Here is a 20,076-nt window from a genome sequence, read left to right as displayed (position 1 = left end):
CACTCCTGGGTGATGTCATTTTCCATGTAGCCCAGTGTGCCCATGTTGAAGTTTTGTTCTCAAAGCAGTGTACTGATGTGATAATGGGGAATAACATTTTTTTATGAGGGAACCCTTTAAAATGGATGCACACAGTGGCATTCTCTCCTAGGCTCAAAGCTGAGTACACTCCCGTAATTTTAATAATATTTTAGGCAAGTCCTATGACAATTATACCAACAAGTTTCTTCTACCCCACCACCACCCCTACCATCTCTATGCTTTGCTTGCCCGGACTCCCTTCACCCTTTCCTCTGCTATTACCACTGATATTTCTGCTTATGGTTGAAAGTAAAAAGCATCTCCAGATTACAGCAAATTCAGTGGCCCTGCTCCATAGCCTGGCCTCTGCTGAAGGAAGAAAAGGGGTGAAACATGAACGGCCATCATGGGTTGTGATGAGGCACTACCAGAAGCCCAGCTTGTGTTTCAAAAACAGGCTCTTGGACACGTTCCCAGCAGATAACTCTTCACTGGCTTGGAGAACAGGAAGGACTATTTCACAAACACCACTGTGTTTGAATTTCTAGAGGCTACCCAAGCCAAGAATACATCCCTAAGAGAGAAAAAGACATACACAAACAGAATTATACACAAACTGAAACAGAATTACAGCCTAGATATATATATATATTTTTTTTGAGACGGACCTCATGGGTTCACGCCATTCTCCTGCCTCAGCCTCCCGAGTAGCTGGGACTACAGGTGCCCACCACCATGCCCAGCCAAATTTTTGTATTTTTAGTGGGGACAGGGTTTCACTGTGTTAGCCAGGATGGTCTTGATCTGACCTCGTGAATCGCCCGCTTTGGCCTCCCAAAGTGCTGGGATTACAAGCGTGAGCCACCATGCCCGGCCGCTACATTCTTTTTATCTGTCTTTTTTTTTTTTTTTTTTTTGAGATGGAGTCTCGCTGTTGCCCAGGCTGGAGTGCAGTGGCGTGATCTTCTTGGCTCACTGCAACCTCCACCTCCCAGGTTCAAGAGATTCTCCTGCCTCAGCCTCCTGAGTAGCCAGGACTACAGGTGCCCGCCACCATGCCCGGCTAATTTTTGTATTTTTAGTAGAGATGGGGTTTCACTGTATGGCCCAGCTGGATTTTTTATCTGTCTTAAACAAATAGGTTCCCAGATAATTTCCTACAGCATTATGGTGAGATAGTATCACCTTGGAAATATAAGAACAGTGGGCTTAAAAGTCAGAAGTAGAGGCAATGCTAATTTACTGCAGAGTTTTTGAAATAGGAAATAGAAATGCCTTGTCCTACAGCTATAGGAAATTCCCAGGAAAATTTGGGGAGAGGGGTAAAATATTCCAACCTTCTCCCCATTTCCCTCACAAATTGCAAATTATTATGTGTTATTTTCCACTTACCATTTCTCCCCAAATTCTAGTTCCCTAAGTAGTCTGATTTGCACCAAGAATTGAAAAGCTAATATTTGCAAACACTAACAGCTTAATGTATTATATTTTTAAAGAGCATACATAAGAGAGGTATGTGGTAACTGAAAAATGTGAACTGCTGATTACGTCATCTTTGGCTTATGTGGCAAATGTAAGCTCTTAAGCAGGGGAGCTTTTCTAGTAGACCAGATAGATATACAGCAACCTACTCTACCTAAGGTAAGGTGACACTGAGATGCTGACTTTATGCTCAAGATTACTATGTTTCCCAACAGAATTGACCAGTATCTGAATTATAAAAGGGAGAACTGTAAGCTCACCTGCAGTGCTTCACCACACACTCATTGCTGCAGTATTCATTGTCCCAGTCCTTACTCACAATGGGAGGGTTCTCACAACCAGACCTCACACATCGAGGCTGGGGTGAGAGTGCCACAGGAGACCCACTCACCAATTCAACATCCATCTGAGAAGGAGACTCAACCTGTGAGAAGAAGAAGAGTACCAAGGTGGATTAGATTGCTCCCTGCCTAGCTAGCTAGTTAGCTAAATTATCTGTAGAAACCAATGAAGCAACAGGTATTAGAATTCCTCACATTGAGGGGCAAAACTGCAGAAGAAGGTGAGTTCTTGGTCTCCCCTCTATAGTCCAGCTTCAGAACTTTGCCAAGCAGAATGGTGGAAGATTCTTCCCATCAGGAGAAAGGTGGCCATGTGCTAATGCTTTTTTTCCCCGTTAAGCCTGGCTAGTCAAGTGAAGCAGTGGGAATAGAGAGGTAGTGTTTTTTTTTTTTTTTTGAGACGGTGTCTTGCTCTGTTGCCCAGGCTGGAGTGCTGTGGCACAATCTCAGCTCACTGCAACCTCCGCCTCCCAGGTTCAAGCAATTCTCCTGCCTCAGCCTCCCAAGTAGCTGGGATTACAGGCGCCCATCACCATGCCCAGCTAATTTTTTTTTTTTTTTTTTTTTTTTGAGACGGAGTCTCTCTCTGTCTCCCAGGCTAGAGTGCAGTGGTGCGATCTCAGCTCACTGCAAGCTCTGCCTCCTGGGTTCCCGCCATTCTCCTGCCTCAGCCTCCAGAGTAGCTGGGACTACAGGTGCCTGCCACCATGCCCGGCTAATTTTTTTTGTATTTTTTAGTAGAGACGGGGTTTCACCGTTAGCCAGGATGGTCTCGATCTCCTGACCTCGTGATCTGCCCACCTCGGCCTCCCAAAGTGCTGGGATTACAGGCGTGAGCCACCGCTTCCAGCCCCAGCTAATTTTTTGTATTGTTAGTAGAAATAGCGTTTCACCATGTTGGCCAGGCTGGTCCTGAACTCCTGACCTCAGGTGATCCACCTGCCTTGGCCTCCCAAAGTGTTGGGATTACAGGCGTGAGCCACCACACCTGGCCATACTTATGTCTGTTTTAAAAAACAATGGTATGAACCAATTAAATTTTTCTGCCTATACCCCCTGCCCCACACACATTTAAAACATCAAGCTAAGGAACTTAAGACCTAGGAGAAATGAAAAGCTTCGTATGTCCAAAGTTTAGGATCCTTGGGTAACAACTCTGAAAAATAACTGTTTAGGCTATATCCTGTCCAGTTGAACTAGTGACCTCTGCTTAGTTAAGGAGTGGTCTGGGGCAGAAGACTGTCTTAATGTATCTCACTAAAAACACTATGGGGCACGCGGTGGCTCACGCCTGTAATCCCTGCACTCTGGGAGGCCGAAGCGGGCGAATCACGAGGTCAGGAGTTCAAGACCAGCCCAATGAACATGGTGAAACTCCGTCTCTAATAAAAATACAAAAAATTAGCTGGGTGTAGTGGTGGGCGCCTGTAATCCCAGCTACTCGGGAGGCTGAGGCAGGAGAATCACTTGAACTAGGAGGTGGAGATTGCAGTGAGCCAAGATTACCCACTGCACTCCAGCCCAGGCAACAGAGCGAGACTCCGTCTCAAGAAAAAAAAAAAAAAAAAAAACAGGGCGGGTGCAGTGGCTCACACCTGTAATCCCAGCACTTTGGGAGGCCGAGGCAGGCAGATCACCTGAGATCAGGAGTTCGAGACCAGCCTGACCAACATGGAGAAACCTTCTCTACTAAAAATACAAAATTAGCCGGACATGATGGCGCATGCCTGTAATCCCAGCCACTCGGGAGGCTGAGGCAGGAGAATCTCTTGAACCCAGGAGGTAGAGGTTGCAGTGAGCCGAGATCGCACCATTGCACTCCAGCCTGGGCAATGAGTGAAACTCCATCTCAAAAACAAACAAACAAACAAAAAAAACAGTATGAGTACCTTGGGTAAGAGAAGTCACTGCTGCAAGGAACTCCCATCTGCAGGATGTTTTGTGCTCCTGGTTGCTGGGCATTAAATGCTAGTAGCAACCCCCACTTTTATTGGGTCAACCAAAAACATTTTTATACATTTCCACTAGACTAAAGACTTAAAAACAAAGGCTCACCTCAGGAACTACATCTGTGATCATCTCACAGATAGTCTCAGGAGAAGTTGCCTCCACTGTATGGGCCTCAGGGCTGTTCATAGGCCGCTCAGGACTACTTTCCACAGTTGGTGGGACTAAGGTAGTCTGCATTTTCAAAGTGGGTAGAGGCACACTCTTGATCTGCAGAGGAGGAGGCTGTTGCTGTAAATTGATTCGAACTTTCTGAGGTGGAGGCTGTTGCATGGCCTGGAGTGGAGGAGGCTGCTGCAGAATGGTAACTTGCTGCTGAGTCGGGGGCTGTGGCATCTGTTGTAATGGAGGGGGCTGTAGTCGGGGTGGAGGCAGTTGCATAGAAGCAGCAGCAGCAGCAGCTGCTGCTGCCTGCAACACTGACCGAGTGACAATCTGGGCTTGTTGACTGGGCTGGATAGTAGCTGTACTGGTTTGGCCTAGTTGGAGCCCCCGGGAGGTCACCACTGTGGCTGGGATAACAGTAACCATCCCTCCTTGAGACATAGTAATGGAAGAGGGCAACATTTGTTTGGTAATAATCAACTTGGTGATATTGGGCTGACCCCCAGCTCCAGAAGATGCCTGGTTTGCCACATAGGATGAAAGGGTGGAGTTAACAACAATGGATGGGGACAGGGCAGGGGGCTCTATTGAAGCTGGTGCTGGAGATGCTGGGTCAACAGTAGCCATAGGAGGTGGAGAAGGAGTTTGTGATGGTGGTGCTGGATCCAATTCCACTGTTTCCACAGTGGCCTAAAAGAAGACATAAATCAATCTATCAATTAATCAATCACTTGGTGGTATTTACTTCTTAAAACTGCTAACAAACACTTCCAAAAAACTTCTTACTGGTTTAAATATTCATTCTATCCTATCCCTCTTACCTGACACTCCTGGTTGTCTTTGTAAGCAGCCAGTGCCTTCAGATACTCTTTCTTGGCAGCCTCAGTTTTCCTCTTATATACCTGCAAAAAAGAGACTTTAAAAAGAAAAAAAAACTCCCCATACTCCTAGGAAAGACTGATAGTTCTGTATTATTTATCAATGAATGACAATTCATCTTAGTCTAATCACTGACAACCTCTATCAGTGAATACACTTCTGAAAGCTAACAGTCAAGACAACCTCCATGGCAGACTCACTCCACTGAGCATACCTCTGAAAGACAACCAATCGACAGGAGTCTGCCAAGAATAACTACATTTATTTTATTTTGCTACATTTATTTTATTTAAAAAAATTTTTTTTGAGACAGAGTCGTGCTCTCTCACCCAGGCTCGAGTGCAGTGGCGTGATCTTGGCTCATTGCAAGCTCTGCCTCCCAGGTTCATGCCATTCTCCTGCTTCAGCCTCCCGAGTAGCTGGGACTATAGGCACCCGCCACCACGCCCAGCTAATTTTTTGTATTTTTAGTAGAGATGGGGTTTTGCTGTGTTAGCCAGGATGGTCTTGATCTCCTGACCTCGTGATCCGCCTGCCTCTGCCTCCCAAAGTGCTGGGATTACAGGCGTGAGCCACCACGCCCGGCCAAGAATAGCTACATTTAAGGCAAACATCAACCCATGCTCACTTCTGCAACAAAAATAAACCCTAATCTGCCAGGTGCGGTGGCTCACGCCTGTAATCCCAGCACTTTGGGAGGCCAAGGTGGCCAGATCACGAGGTCAGGAGATTGAGACCATCCTGGCTAACATGGTGAAACCCGATCTGATCTCTACTAAAAAAACAAAAAACTAGCCCGGCGTGGTGATGGGCGCCTATAGTCCCGCTACTCAGGAGGCTGAGGCAGGAGAATGGCGTGAACCTGGGAGATAGAGCTTGCAGTCAGCCAAGATTGTGCTACTGCACTCCAGCCTGGTCGACACAGCGAGACTCTGTCTCAAAAATAAATAAATAAATACAAAATAAACCCTAATCCAAAAACTGTGTCTTAGCCTGGGACTGTGTCTAACCAGTATATTTTCCCTTATGGAATGTGGTAAATTGTTTGCAAAGATGGCCACAAGAACTCCTCCCATATGACCTTTCTCCCTTCAAGAGCTGAAGCCTATTTCCCCCTCCTTTGAATCTGGGCTAGCTCTAAAAAGTTTTTAAACTCTAAATCCAAAAAAGAAAAAGAAAGAAAAAAAATAGGCCAGGTGCGGTGGCTCACACCTGTAATCCCAGCACGTTGGGAGGACAAGGCAGGCAGATCACCTGAGGTCAGGAGTTTGGCACCAGCCTGACCAACACGGTGAAACCCTGTCTCTACTAAAAATACAACATTAGCTGGGTGTGGCGGCACATGCCAGTAATCCCAGCTACTTGGGAGGCTGAGGCAGGAGAATCACTTGAACCCAGGAGGTGGAAGTTGCAGTAAGCTGAGATTGCACCATTGCACTGCAGCCTGGGTAACGAGCGAAATTCCATCTCAAAAACAAACAAATAATTCTAAATCCAAACTTGGTAGTGGATTTGAGAGTTAGCCACAGCATGCAGCTTATCAAGTAATAGCCTAATTTTATAAATGGGGGAAAAAATGAGACTTAGAAAAGTTAAATATCTAAAAATTGAACAGAAGGACACTACATGAGGAATTATAGGAGACATTATTAGTGGAAAGCACATAGGAAGAGTTAAAGAACCTGGATTGTGTCTCAACTTTACCACTTAAATGTTATATGACCTTAACTGGGCAGTGGGCTCCAGTTTCCACCTTAAAAGCGGGAAATGGTAGCTATTTTTGAGAGTTATTGTAAAGATGCAGTACTTTTGTAACAATTATTATTATTTTTTGAGATGGAGTTTCACTCTTGTTGCCCAGGCTGGAGTGCAATGGCATGATCTCGGCTCACCGCAACCTCTGCCTCCCGGGTTCAAGCAATTCTCCTGCCTCAGCCTCCCGAGTAGCTGGGATTTGAGGCATGCCACCACACCCGGCTAATTTTTTTGTATTTTTAGTAGAGTCGGGGTTTCAATGTCAGCCAGGATGGTGTTGATCTCCTGACTTCGTGATCCGCCTGCCTCGGCTTCCCAAAGTGCTGGGATTACAGGCGTGAGCCACCGCGCCCGGCCTATAACAATTATTATTTATTTATTTGAGCCAGGGTCTTGCTCTGTCACCCAGGCTGGAGTGCAGTGACACAAACATGGCTCACTGCAGCCTTTATATCCTGAACTCAAGCAATCCTCCCGCCTCAGCCTCCACAGCTGGGACCAAAGGCACATGCCACCACACCCAGCTAATTTTCTGTGAGACGGGGGTCTCCCTATGTTGCCCAGGATGGTCTTGAACTCATGGGCTCAAGCAATCCTCCTGCCCTGGCCTCCCAAAGTGCTAGGATTAAAGGCATGAGCCACCACACTCAGCCTATTAATAATTTTTAAATAGGCCGGGCGCAGTGGCTCATGCCTGTAATCCTAGCACTTTGGGAGGCCGAGGCGGGCGGATCACGAGGTCAGGAGATCGAGACCATCCTGGCTGACATGGTGAAACCCCGTCTCTACTAAAAATACAAAAATAAAATTAGCTAAGTGTGGTGGAAGCGCCTGTAGTCCCAGCTACTCGGGAGGCTGAAGCAGGAGAATGGCATGAACCCAGGAGGCGGAGCTTGCAGTGAGCTGAGATCACGGCACTGCACTCCAGCCTGGGTGACAGAGCGAGACTCCGTCTCAAAAAAAAAAAAATTAAATAGGTTTTCTGGAGTCAGTGTATGGCTGCAACTTCGAAGACAAGGGATGATATTTAAGTGTCATTAACAAACAGCTGATATTAGATAAGGACATGTAAGAAAAAAGAAAACCTCAATTTTTATCTCTTTAAAAACTTCTGGAACATTCACTACTAGTTCCTCAATATTTGCTCACCTGTTTTTGCTCCTCTCCAAGACTATCCCACATGGAGGCCACAATTTTTGAAACCTCACCAAAAGTGGCATTAGGATTCTGTCCCTTGATGGCAGCCTGTGTATCACGAAAGAATAAAGCATATGCTGAAACTGGTTTCTGAGGTTCATTAGGATCTTTCTTTTTTCTCTTCTTTGGGGCCTTCTGCTTTTTCCCTGCTTCCACCACGACTGTCTTCTGGCTGGGAAGTTGCTGTAGGAGAGAAAAAAGAGAGAATTACACCATGGACGATGACAAGTATTATGTCTGGAAACTAGCCACATGTATGGAATTTTCAGAAATGCTAAAAATCATAGAAATAGCATTAAAAGACATTAGTCAAATATGGAGAACCAATAAGAATAGCGATTGAGAGGAGAATTATAAACTGGAAATTGGGAGGTGGAACCCCATACCCAGAAAAGAGCAGAGGAGATGGCACGGCAAGGGTAAAGAATACTGATTAGGCTCTGTATCCCAAGAATTTTATCCCAGACTATCACAGCAGAATTGATTCTGACAGGGAATGCCTCACCCTCCGGAAATCCTCAACACCATCCTCGTGAAGTGAACTAGTAGGTGAAGGGGTGGTTGAAAGACGATCTTCAGGTGACTGGGCAGGTGGCAGGATGGTGCCACCCCCTAGGCTCAAACCCAGTTGGGAACTCAGTTCTGACTGATCAATGGTGGTCAACTGGCTATGCCCCATCAAGCCAGATGTCATGTCTGTCATTGGTACATCAATTGTAACAGGTGGGTTGGCACTATACTGAGTTCCTATAGAGTGGTCCAAGTCCTGAGAGAAGCAGAAGGACTAATTAAACACTAAATATAAAAAAACACCACTTTTCCCCCCTAAATTTAAGACAGCTTATAAATTCCCTGCCTACCCAAATTGTATCATTTAAAATACAAAACATAAAATAAATTGTCTTCAAAAATGAAAATAAAAAAATAAGCTTTTTAAAAAAGTACAGAAATTAATGAATTTACTTCTTTGCACTGAAAAGAAGAACTAAAAATAATCAGAGAAGTCGCACTGTTGGACAAGTCAAAGAGCTATCAACTTATTCAGTAATATATAGGTAGTGACAACACATTGAGTAAAGAAAAACTTCCTATCTGTACTCTCCCAAAATAATAGCTTTTAAAATTGTAATACACAGGCAATCAGCATAAATAAGGCCAATATTAAAGTTTGGCATCAAATATAGAGTATGAAGATGTGCTTACTGGTTCGATGTGCTGGAAGCCCAATATACTGATTTATATTACATACTAATCCACAATACTATATTTGGCTCAGACCTTTTTTTTTTTTTTTTTTAAGCTCTGTTCTGCTGGATGCTCAACATGATTCAGGCCATTTTTGAATAAATCCCTCCGTGTGCCAGCTATCACATTCAAATTTGAATCCTAGGATTTGAAGGCCATAATAAAAGCAGAAAACACTTTTTCCCAAAAACCACAATAAATAATTTTCAAACCAGACATTGTACAATTTTAAATTATTTTTCAAGTAGAATCTACCTACATGGTAAATTTCATTTATTCAGGTGAAATTAAGTCTTTGTTGGTGAGCCTTTAGCCACAAGAAGAGAAACAAGTAATACCCAAGTGTAGTAGGGAATAGAGTAACTTTTGTCTCCCCTAATGCCATGCCCATTAGCTGGGGTAAGCCTGACAATGTCTTGCCCCTTACCATGGTCAAGCCCCCACTCAGGAGCCCCCCGCCCTGCTCCATCAAGCCATGGGTCATGCCCACAGGCATGTCCAATGTCTGGACCCCATACTGGGCTGAAAAACTGCCATCCTGTGAAGAGGAAGGGTCTGCCAGGTCATCAAAATGGCCAACCACATCTGAGACAGCCAATGAGGGATCAGAATCCAAGGAGATAGGTGGGATTTCAAATTCCTCATCACCCAAGCTTGGTGTATGGAATGTCTGTAGGGGAAAAAAGGGGGAAAAGAATTAGTGAAAAGAGGAGAAATGGCATACTACTAAGTGAAGAACATAATGGGGTACTAGAGATTCTCAGGATATATTTTTTCTGCTTAGGATCCTATTTTATAATGAATTTCTTAGAACCTATTATTTTTACCAATCTCTCTTCTGATACCCTTGGTCATTTGGTACATTCAAGGCTGCTAACATCAGTCACAATTTTCAATTCTTTTATCTCTTTTCTACCATTACCGTCTCTTTTGTCCTAAATTATGCCTATTGTTCTAATGAAAAATTCTTTCAGTACCATTACTTAGGACATAAGCCTTTATAACCTGTTTACTATGATTCTTGAAATCTCTCTAAAGATTCTAATAGAGCAGTTATTTCACAATTATTACATCTAAACTGTTAGGTCACAGAAATTCGCTGTCAGCCAGCCAATTATACTTTGTTGTTTTAGGTTCCTTTCAAACAGATGCTAAAATGTACTGTCGTGGGAACTTTATCCCCCTCTAAAATATTTGCAGAGTTTCCTACTTCTCCACTTTAGAAATTATAATGTTAACAACAAATAAAGATTCCCATTAGTATAGGATTTTCAGAAAACCTCAACAATGCCAAAAATGCTAGTCTTGCTCTGAACAAGCTTCTCTCTAAGAGAGGAAAAGGATTACTCCAGTTGGCTAAAGACCCAATCTCTTCCTCTGAGTCCAACTAGGTCAATAATAACACATTCTTTCTTTTCTGAATGAGGCCACCACTCATGCAGCTAACAGACCAATGTCTGATTAAGATGTGAACTGCTATGGTTCTGTTTTGACACTAAAATCTAAATGGTGGCATTTACAGCAATAGACATTTATAAATAATAGCAAGAGACTGCTGTCAGAGAGACCTAGGTACAAGACCTTGAACAAGTTTTCTTCATCTGTAAAATGGGAATTATAATGGTAATCCCCTTATATGGTTATTTTGAGGATAAGTGAGATTTCATGCATAAAAGCTTAGCACATTGCCTGATACATATAATGGCTTAATCACCATCATTAACCATTGTTATGAATGATAATATCCTAATAATGATTACCCCCACCCAAACCAATTATAACAGATAATTGGAATTTTAGAAACTTTAAATTCTATCAATCTAACACATAGCATAGTAAATATAAACTGATTCAGATCAAATTCAATAGGTATCAATATTTTTTTTTTCATAATTGAACAATGCATTCTTTAAATAGAGTTCCTAAAGGTTCCTTTTCTTTTTTTTTGAGATGGGGTCTTGCCCTGTCACCCAAGCTGATCTGGAACTCCTGGGCTCAAGCAAGCCTCCAGCCCCAGCCTCCCGAGTAGCTGGGACTACAGGCATGTGCCACCACACCCAGCTAATTTTTAAAATTTTTTGTGGAGACGAGCTCTCCCTGTGTTGCCCAGGCTAGTCTCGAACTCCTGGGCTCAAGTAATCCTAATGCCTCGGCCTCCAAAGTGTTGGGCTTACAGACCTCAAAGTTCCTCTAGATCCTGAAATGTTCTTCTATTATGACCATTTCTGTCTTTTTTTTTTTTTCTTTTTTTTGAGACAGAGTCTCGCTCCGTGGCCCAGGCTGGAGTGCAGTGGCGCGATCTTGGCTCACTACAAGCTCCGCCTCCCGGGTTCACGCCATTCTCCTGCCTCAGCCTCCAGAGTAGCTAGGACTACAGGTTTGTGCCACCACGCCCAGCTAATTTTTGTGTTTTTTAATAGAGACGGGGTTTCACCATGTTGGCCTCGATCTCTTGACCTCGTGATCCACCCTCCTCAGCCTCCCAAAGTGCTGGGATTACAGGCATGGGCCACCGTACCTGGCAGTTTTTTTTTTTTTTTTTTTTGAGATAGAGTGTCCTTTGTCACCCATGATAAAATGCAGTGGCGTGATCTTGCTCACTGCAACCTCCGCCTCCTGGGTTCAAGTGATTCTCCCACCTCAGGTTCCCAAGTAACTACAGGTGCACACCACCATGCCAGGCTAATTTTTATTATTATTTTATTTTTGAGACAGAGTTTCACTCTTGTTGCCAAGGCTGGAGAGCAATGGCGTGATCTCGGCTCACCGCAACCTCCGCCTCCCAGGTTCAAGTGATTCTCCTGCCTCAGCCTCCCTAGTAGCTGGGATTACAGACATGTGCCACCATGCCCGGCTAATTTTGTATTTTTAGTAGAGACAGGGTTTCTCCATGTTGGTCAGGCTGGTCTTGAACTCCCGACCTCAGGTGATCCGCCCTCCTCGGCCTCCCAAAGTGCTGAGATCACAGGCGTGAGCCACCACGCCTGGCCATGACGCCAGGCTAATTTTTGCATTTTTTGTAGAGATTGGGTCTGGCCATATTGCCCAGACTGGTTTTGAACCCCTGGGCTCAAGCCATCACCCTGCCTTGACCTCCCAAACTGTTGGGATTACAGGCATGAGCCACAGCGCCCAGCCTCTAATTCTGGTTTAATGAAGACATTAGGCTGGGAGCAGTGGCTCACACCTGTAATCCCAGCACTTCAGGAGGCCCAGGTGGGCGGATCACACGAGGCCAGGAGTTCGAGACCAGCCTGGCCAACACAGTGAAACCCGTCTCTACCAAAAGAACAAAAAATTAGTCAGGCATGGTGGCACACACCTATAATCCTAGCTACTCGAGAGGCTGAGGCACGAGGATCACTTGAACTCAGGAGTCGGAGTTCACAGTGAGTCAAGACTGCACCACTGCACTCCAGCCTGGGCGACAGACCAAGACCATGTCTAAAAAAAAAGAAAAAGAAAGAAAATAAAGGCCGGGTGCCGTGGCTCATGCCTATAATCTCAGCACTTTGGGAGGCCGAGGTGGGTGGACCACCTGAGGTCAAGAGTTCAAGACCAGCCTGGCCAACATGGTGAAAATCCATCTCTACTAAAAATACAAAAATTAGCCAGGTGTGGTGGCAGGTGCCTGTAATGCCATCTACATCAGGAGGCTGAGGCAGGAGAATCACTTGAATCCAGGAGGCAGAGGCTGCAGTGAGCCGAGATTGTGCCACTGCACTCCAGCCCGGGTGACAGAGCAAGACTCTATCTCAAAAAAAAAAAAAAAAAAAAAAAAAAGACATTGCTAGAAAGAAAATTTCCAGCTAGCAGAAACTAGGGAGAAAAAAGTATGCCTGTGAAATGCCCAATCTCTGAATCACATTTGTAAAAGTTTCCTAAAAGACAAAAAGATACATGTACAGTTTCCCTTCTCCTTACTATTTTACTTGGTATGGTAAAAAATCTGGTCGTTGTCTGAGATATAAGTAGCACACGGAGCATAAGAACACACAGTTCTCAGCTGGTAGTGGTGGCTCACACCTGTAATCCCAGTACTTTGGGAAGCCAAGGTGGGTGGATCACTTGAAAAGTCGGGAGTTCGGGACCAGCCTGGCCAACATGGAAAACCCCATCTCTACTAAAAATACAAAAATTAGCTGGGTTTGGTGGTGTGCGTCTGTAATCCCAGCTACCCAGGTGGCTGAGGAACGAGAATTGCTTGAACCCAGGAGTTGAAGGCTGCAGTGAGCCAAGATCACATCACTGCACTCCAGCCTGGATGACAGAGCAAGACTCTGTCTCACATGCGCACACACACACACAAACAACAAAAAATACCAAGCAGTTCTTGATGGGAAAAACTGAAACTTTCCCCAAGAACTGAACTTTTCTCAGTAGTACACAAATCATGTATTTATGTATGTTGTTTTTTTTTTTTTTCTTTTTAATTCTGAGACAGGGTCTTACCCTGTCGCCCAGGCTGAGTGCATGGCTCCATCACCACTCACTGCAGCCTTGAACTCTTGGGCTCAAGTGATCTTCCAACCTTGGCCTCCCAAAGTTCTAGGATTACACGTGTGAGCCACTGTGTCTGGCCCATAATTTTTGTTATTGTGTGGAAGTTCTTAACTTCCAGTCCATGACTCTTTCTGATATTTCAGTTTAGGTTTACGTGAGCATTTTTAAGGTAGAAGGTACAAAGATTTGTACCAAATTCTCACATCAAAAAAAAAAAAAAAAGTTATAGGAACAGGAAGAAGGATCAAGGGAAACATTTACTGTACTAGACTAATAGTAAAATAGTAGTTTCCAAAATTTTCAAGATACAGATTGCTTTGGCAAAGCAAAGATGCCTATCCTTTTCTGCTTACCACAACAAAACAGCAACTTTGTCAGGATATAAAAATGATACTATTTGTTAATGAGAACCCCAAAAGGATAAAAATTCATATCCAAAACAAGGGACCAGTGTTCCACAAGTGACTACCCCTCATAAACCATCTGGAATGTTCTCCTTGTACACTAAAAAATTAGACATGGCTACATAAAATGAACTGGGCAATGATAAAAAAATTAGACATGTTGAGATTCCATTATGTAGGATCGACAAGGCATTCTTTCTATACACCACCCCTTGGGATGTGGAAAAGCTTTGTTATTCAGTACCTATGGCTTTCATGGTGGTTTTCTGGGTTCTGTTTTATTTCTTCCTTTAAGTATGAATAGTAAGATAACTACAATTATCAAGAATACAGAAGGTTAAAAAAAAAAAGGATAGGGTAAACCACATGCTATAGTAAAAATAGAGATTCACTAAAATCTTTTTCACTACAAATGATCTGTAAAATTATGGGTAAAATCCAAAAATGAATACCTAAACTTACTTTATTTTAGCGGATTACATAACCAGATCACACTCTAGACTGTTAAATATAAAACAAAGCTAAAACTGCAGCAAATATTAAATAGAAGTGGTTTGGACACAGAAAGAGAAAACAGGAACATGATATGCAGTTACCTTCTAACTTAGCTTTCCTTTCCTCCTTTGTTCAATTCCTGGGCCTTTTTGAAGGAGGGGCTGGTTTGGGAATTACAGTTTATAAGCAAAGATGCTTAAATATCAAGAGAACCAAAAAATCAAAAATACCATTTCCCTCCCTTTTTTCATTCTCTGATCCCAAAACATACAATCTATTATTTCTTTAGCTTATTATATAGATCATTCACTTTAGAGAAATTTATTTTAATCCAACACCTATTTATTCAACAATACGCTGGTACTATGGGTCATTTAAATAACTGCTCTTAAAAACTGATGTAGGAGTGAAAATTTTACCTATTTAGCCAGAAATAATGAACTGGTTCTAATGTTAGTTACTTTTCCTACTGAAGGATGGGTACCTTTATGCCTAATTATTTCCCCAATGTGCTCTAAGCATAATACCACTATATTAGAGCCAACCTGAAAAAGAGAAACAGAAAGATTAAATTGCCTTCAGATCATAGAACTTTCCGTCTCAGGCAATGCTCTCTCTGGACTGCTACTCTTTTGAAATTATTACTATTTCTTATTTCATTGATATACAACTTATGTAAGGTACATAAATTTTAAGTGTATAGCTTAATGGATTTTTTACATATGCAAACATCCAAGTTATCACTATCCAGATCAAAGATGCAGAACATTTCCTTGTGCCCCTTTCCAGTGAATACTTCCTTCCGTTCACAACTGGTATCACTATTTTGATAGTTCAGTTTTGCCTATTCTTGACCCTCATTAAAAAATATGAACGAATATAGTGTCTTCTCTTTTATGTCTGTCTTCTTCTACTCAACAATATATTGTTTAGATTATCCAATTGCATTTATAATTTAATTTTTTATATCTGTGTAGTATTCCTTTTCACAAATACACCATTTTTTTCTGTTGATAGACATGAGTTGTTCTCAGGGTTAAGCTATTAAGAATAAAGTTGTTGTGAACATGTTTTTGGTGAACATATGCAATCATTTCTGTTGTGTACATATCATGGAGTGGAATTTACCTGGTCATAGGTTAGGGGGGCATGTTTATCTTTAGTAGGTACTGCTAGTTTTCCAGTGGCTCAATTAACTTACACTCTCACTAGCAATAATTAAGTTATCCACATCCACTGGGCATGGTGGCTCACAGCTATAATCCCAGCACTTTGGGAGGTTGAGGCAGGTGGATCACTTGAGGTCAGGAGTTTGAGACCAACTTGGCCAACATCGTGAAAACCGGTCTCTACCAAAAATACAAAAATTAGCCAGGTGTGGTGGCGCATGCCTGTAATCCCAGCTACTCAGAAGGTTGATGCACGAGAGTTGCTTGAACGTGAGAGGTGGAGGTTGCAGTGAGTCGAGACCGCACCACTGCACTCCAGCCTGGGTGACAGAGCAAGACTCTGTCTCAAAAAAAAAGTTATCCACATCCTTGCCAACTCTTACTGGCAATTTGGACGTCTTCTTTTGTGAAGTGACTGTTCAAATCTTTTGCCTCCTTTTATTTTATTTTTTTGAGACGGAGTTTCTCTCTTGTTGCCCAGGCTGGAGTGCAATGGTACAATCTCAGCTCACCACAACTTCCACCTCCCAGGTTCAAGCGATTCTCCTGCCTCTGCCTCCCAAGTAGCTGGGATTACAGGCATGCACTGCCACACCCGGCTAATTTTGTATTTTTAGTAGAGAAGGGGTTTCTCCATGTCGCTCAGGCTGGTCTTGAACTCCCGACCTCAGGTGATCCACTCGCCTCAGCCTCCCAAAGTGCTGGGATTACAGGCGTGAGCCACCACGCCTGGCCTTTGCTTCCTTTTAAACTGGATTCTTTCTTTTACTCTGCAGAAGTACTTGATATATTCTGAATATGAGTTAGATATATGTATTGTAAATATCTTCTCCCAGTCTGTGGAATGCCTATTTGTTAATCATGTTTTTTGATGAAAAGAAGTTCCTAATTACAGTGGAGTCCAATTATTCATTTTTTTTTAATGGTTAGAACTTTTTATGGGCAATTACTTTTTTGGGGGAGGGTCGGCAAAGTCTAAAAATTTCCTCTCTTGTAAAAAAAACTTTTTTTTAACTTTTTTATTACCTTTACCTACTTCTAAGATATATTTGGGATGGCTCACAGTAAAACCATAACCCCATTAAAATAAAAGTTATAAACAACCATTACCACCGCTACCAAGGGAAAGGGAAGGTGTAGAAGTTGTAATGAGAAAATGGAGAACTGTTAACAATGACAGGAGCCTTAGACAAAGGAAGCTACTGAAATTGAGCCTAAAACTTAGCTATCAGTTTCTTGGCAAAATAAAATAAGATTTCTTAAGTCACAAAAACAAAAACAAAGGACAGATTCAAACCTGGAAAGTTTCTTTTTTATTATAATATTACTTATTAATACTTTAAATTTACTTTTCTTCACTATACACCATGATTCTTCATGGGAAGTTTCTTGATGTGAAAAGGAACCACTTCTGTCCTGGCATGGTGGCTCACACCTACAATCCTAGTACTTTGGGAGGCCAAGGTGGGAGGATCGCTTGAGCCTAGGAATTTGAGACCAGCCTGGACAACATGGTGAGATCCTGTCTCTATTAAAAACAAAAGCAAAAGCAAAAAGGAACCACTTTTTTAAATGTGGCTACCTCTTGATTGTTCAACTTCATAAATGGGGTAGAGAATTAAGAACAGTGGGTAAACTTGAAAGCTACTTGTACTTAATTTTAAAATGCACTTTTGCATGAACGAGGCCAACGTAAAATTTATAACACTCTAAATAACAAAATTTAAACTGTGGAGACCTGATTGAGGAGAAATTGGGAATTTCATGCAGGTAAGTCCAATGTGAGATTTGCAACACTCAAATAATGAAATTTTAAAATGAAGATCTCACTTAGAAGAAACTGGCAACTAAGAGTGCAAAGCACCAAGTAGATTTTAGCTGTTTTTGTTTGTTTGTTTGAGATGGAGTCTCACTCGTTCACCTAGGCTGGAGTACAATGGCGCGATCTCGGCTCACTGCAACCTCTGCCTCCCAGGTTCAAGCGATTCTCCTGCCTCAGCCTCCTGAGTAGCTGGGATTACAGGCGCGCACCACCACACCCGGCTAATTTTTGTATTTTTAGTAGAGATGGGGTTTCACATGTTGGTCAGGCTGGTCTCGAACTCCTGACCTCGTGATCCGCCCACCTTGGCCTCCCAAAGTGCTGGGATTACAGGCATGAGCCACCGCACCCGGCCTCACCTGTTTTTTTTAAAATTAATTATTATTATCTTTTATAGAGACAGAGTTTGATCACGTTGCCCAAGCTGGTCTACAACTCTTGGGCTCAAGCAATTCTCCGGCCTCAGCCTCCCAAACAGTTGGGATTACTGGCATGAGCTACTGTGCTGGGCCCAGATTTAGGTTTTATATCATTTCAAAGTTTGCTGCATACTAGATTCACACTTATCCTGCTTATGAGAATAATAAATAAAAGCAACAAAAAAGTTAAACTGGCACTGGGCACACTGGCTCATGCCTGTAATCCTAGCACTTTGGGAGGCTGAGGCGGGCAGATCACTTGAGGCCAGGAGTTAAAGACCAGCCTGGGTAACAGGGTGAAACCCCGTCTCTACTAAAATTTAAAAAAAAAAAAAATTAGCTGGGTGTGGTGGCGCACACCTGTATTCCCAGCTACTTGGGAGGTTGAGGCAAGAGAATCACTTGAGCCCAGGAGGTGGAGGCTGCAGTGAGCCAAGATCGTGCCACTGCACTCCAGCCTGGGCTACAGGGAGACTGTCTCAAAAAAAAAAGAAAGAAAAGAAAAGTTAAACTAGCAACTGCCCCTTGTCAACCCCATTTTCATCCATGAAAACGTTAGGATTATAGGATAAGCCCATGCGACAGCCACTGACAATTCTTGGTAAAAAAAAAAAAAACTGATGCAAATGGTCCACACCACTTTTGAAAATAAACATAAAAGTCCTCAAAAAAAGGCAGATGGTTCAAGACTTCAGTTTCTCAAAGACAGAAATTTTTGTCTGTTCCACCATTCTCTTTTGCCTCTCCCAAACAAGTGATACATATCTATATTATGACAACATTTCAACCAAAATTTTTTAACGAATACTTCAGGGTTTCATCATAACCTTTACTTCTACTTTAAAACAGCATAAGAAACTATAATTACAGCTGTTTGACAGCTGGGGAAACAGTGACATACAAAGATGAAGTAATGTGCCCAATGTCTGAGTCACTGGCAAATTCAAACACATGTCCTATTCAACTCTTTTATGTTCTCTAGCAGCTATTTCCTTTCCTCCTGGCATTAGCAAAACAAGCTGACACCATGTAGGTAAAGGTAACCACAAATTTTTTATCAAAGTAGGAAATTTAGGCCGGGCGCAATGGCTCAGGCCTGTAATTCCAGCACTCTGGGAGGCCGAGGCGGGTGGATCACCTGAGGTCAGGAGTTCGAAACCAGCCTGGCCAATATGGTGAAACTGCCATCTCTACTAAATATACAAAAATTAGCAGAGCGTGGTGGCGCACGCCTGTAATCCCAGCTACTCGGGAGGCTGAGGCAGGAGAATCGCTTGAACCCAGGAGACAGAGGTTGCAGTGAGCCGAGATCGCACCACTGCACTTCAGCCTGGGCGATAAAGCGAGACTCTGTCTCAAAACAAAAGAAAACCAATAAGCTCCTCCCCTCAACCCCAATTTCTTCAGCTGCTGAAACATTTTCTTTCCACTGCGATCCCCTAAGATTACTATAGCTATTTCTCCCCAGAGAAAGGAGACAATTCTACTCTGTCTTCTAATCCAGAATCCCTTTTCTCTTTAAACAGGTTATCTTTCCAATACCTTGCTTTCTGATGACAGCAACTTCCCAAGACTTCCCCAGATAGTCCCCAAAGGCTCTAGAAGCAACCGCCACTTTTCTCTAAACACCAATTGCGGCCCTTGGTTCCCAGCCCCCGTCCCCGGAGTCCGTGCTCTCCTCCCCACTACCCTACCCCACCGCTGCCTCAGGCCCTACCCCCGCGGCGTCGGCAGCTCTGGCTCACCTCGGCCCCTGACAGGAAGGGGTGCGAAGGCCCTGTGATCGTCAGGTAATTGTCATTTCCTCCGGGAAACTGGAAACCAAAAGAAAGTCGCGGGGATAAGTTAGGGGGAGCAGGGAGGGAGTCAGCTTGGAGCGATGGCTTTTGACCCTGACATTCTGACAACACTCCCCAAACCCCGCTCTCTCTCCTCTCCCGTCAGTCGCCTCTCCGCCCGGCTTCCCGTCTCTGCTTCAACCCGGTCGGCCGCGTTCTCTCGCCAGCCTTCTTAGCTATCAGGTTCCTACCTCCATCTTCACACAACCGCTCCCACCGTCTCAGACCCTCATCGCTCCCACCGCCCCCACTGGACTCGGAACTGCCGTCACTTCCGCAAGGACGTGCGTTCTCTCTGCTGATTGGGAGGAGCGCCGTGGGGCTGCAGAGAGTCAGGCGCTGGGCTATCGCCCCCTGGAGTTTGGAGGGATAATGGCATGTAGAAGTGCTAGAA

The 20,076-nt window shown here is 43.5% G+C and overlaps 1 protein-coding gene across 1 annotated transcript; it reads right to left on the bottom strand.

Moving 5' to 3' along the window:
- Positions 1 to 148: 148 nt before the first annotated feature.
- TOX4 (TOX high mobility group box family member 4) lies at positions 149 to 20,053 on the bottom strand. Its single transcript, XM_008963320.5, has 9 exons — positions 19,874 to 20,053; positions 19,590 to 19,658; positions 9,460 to 9,702; positions 8,293 to 8,553; positions 7,740 to 7,970; positions 4,778 to 4,858; positions 3,900 to 4,646; positions 1,764 to 1,927; positions 149 to 595 (listed from the first exon to the last, which is right to left on the bottom strand). The coding sequence occupies exons 1-9, from the start codon at positions 19,877 to 19,879 to the stop codon at positions 535 to 537; spliced, it is 1,863 nt and encodes a 620-aa protein (XP_008961568.1). The 5' UTR covers positions 19,880 to 20,053; the 3' UTR covers positions 149 to 534.
- Positions 20,054 to 20,076: the final 23 nt, after the last annotated feature.

The sequence above is a fragment of the Pan paniscus genome, chromosome 15, assembly GCF_029289425.2.
Source record: "Pan paniscus chromosome 15, NHGRI_mPanPan1-v2.0_pri, whole genome shotgun sequence".
Lineage (NCBI taxonomy): Eukaryota > Metazoa > Chordata > Mammalia > Primates > Hominidae > Pan > Pan paniscus.
This window is presented reverse-complemented; position numbering and strand designations above follow the sequence as displayed.

Excerpts from the sequence above, each read along its gene's own strand:
- TOX4 (XM_008963320.5), bottom strand. Across the intron at positions 8,554-9,459 it reads TGAGTGGGGGCTTGACCATG|GACTTGGACCACTCTATAGG; the intron begins GTAAGGGGCAAG and ends TGCTTCTCTCAG. Across the intron at positions 596-1,763 it reads TGTGTGGTGAAGCACTGCAG|GGATGTATTCTTGGCTTGGG; the intron begins GTGAGCTTACAG and ends TTTCTCTCTTAG.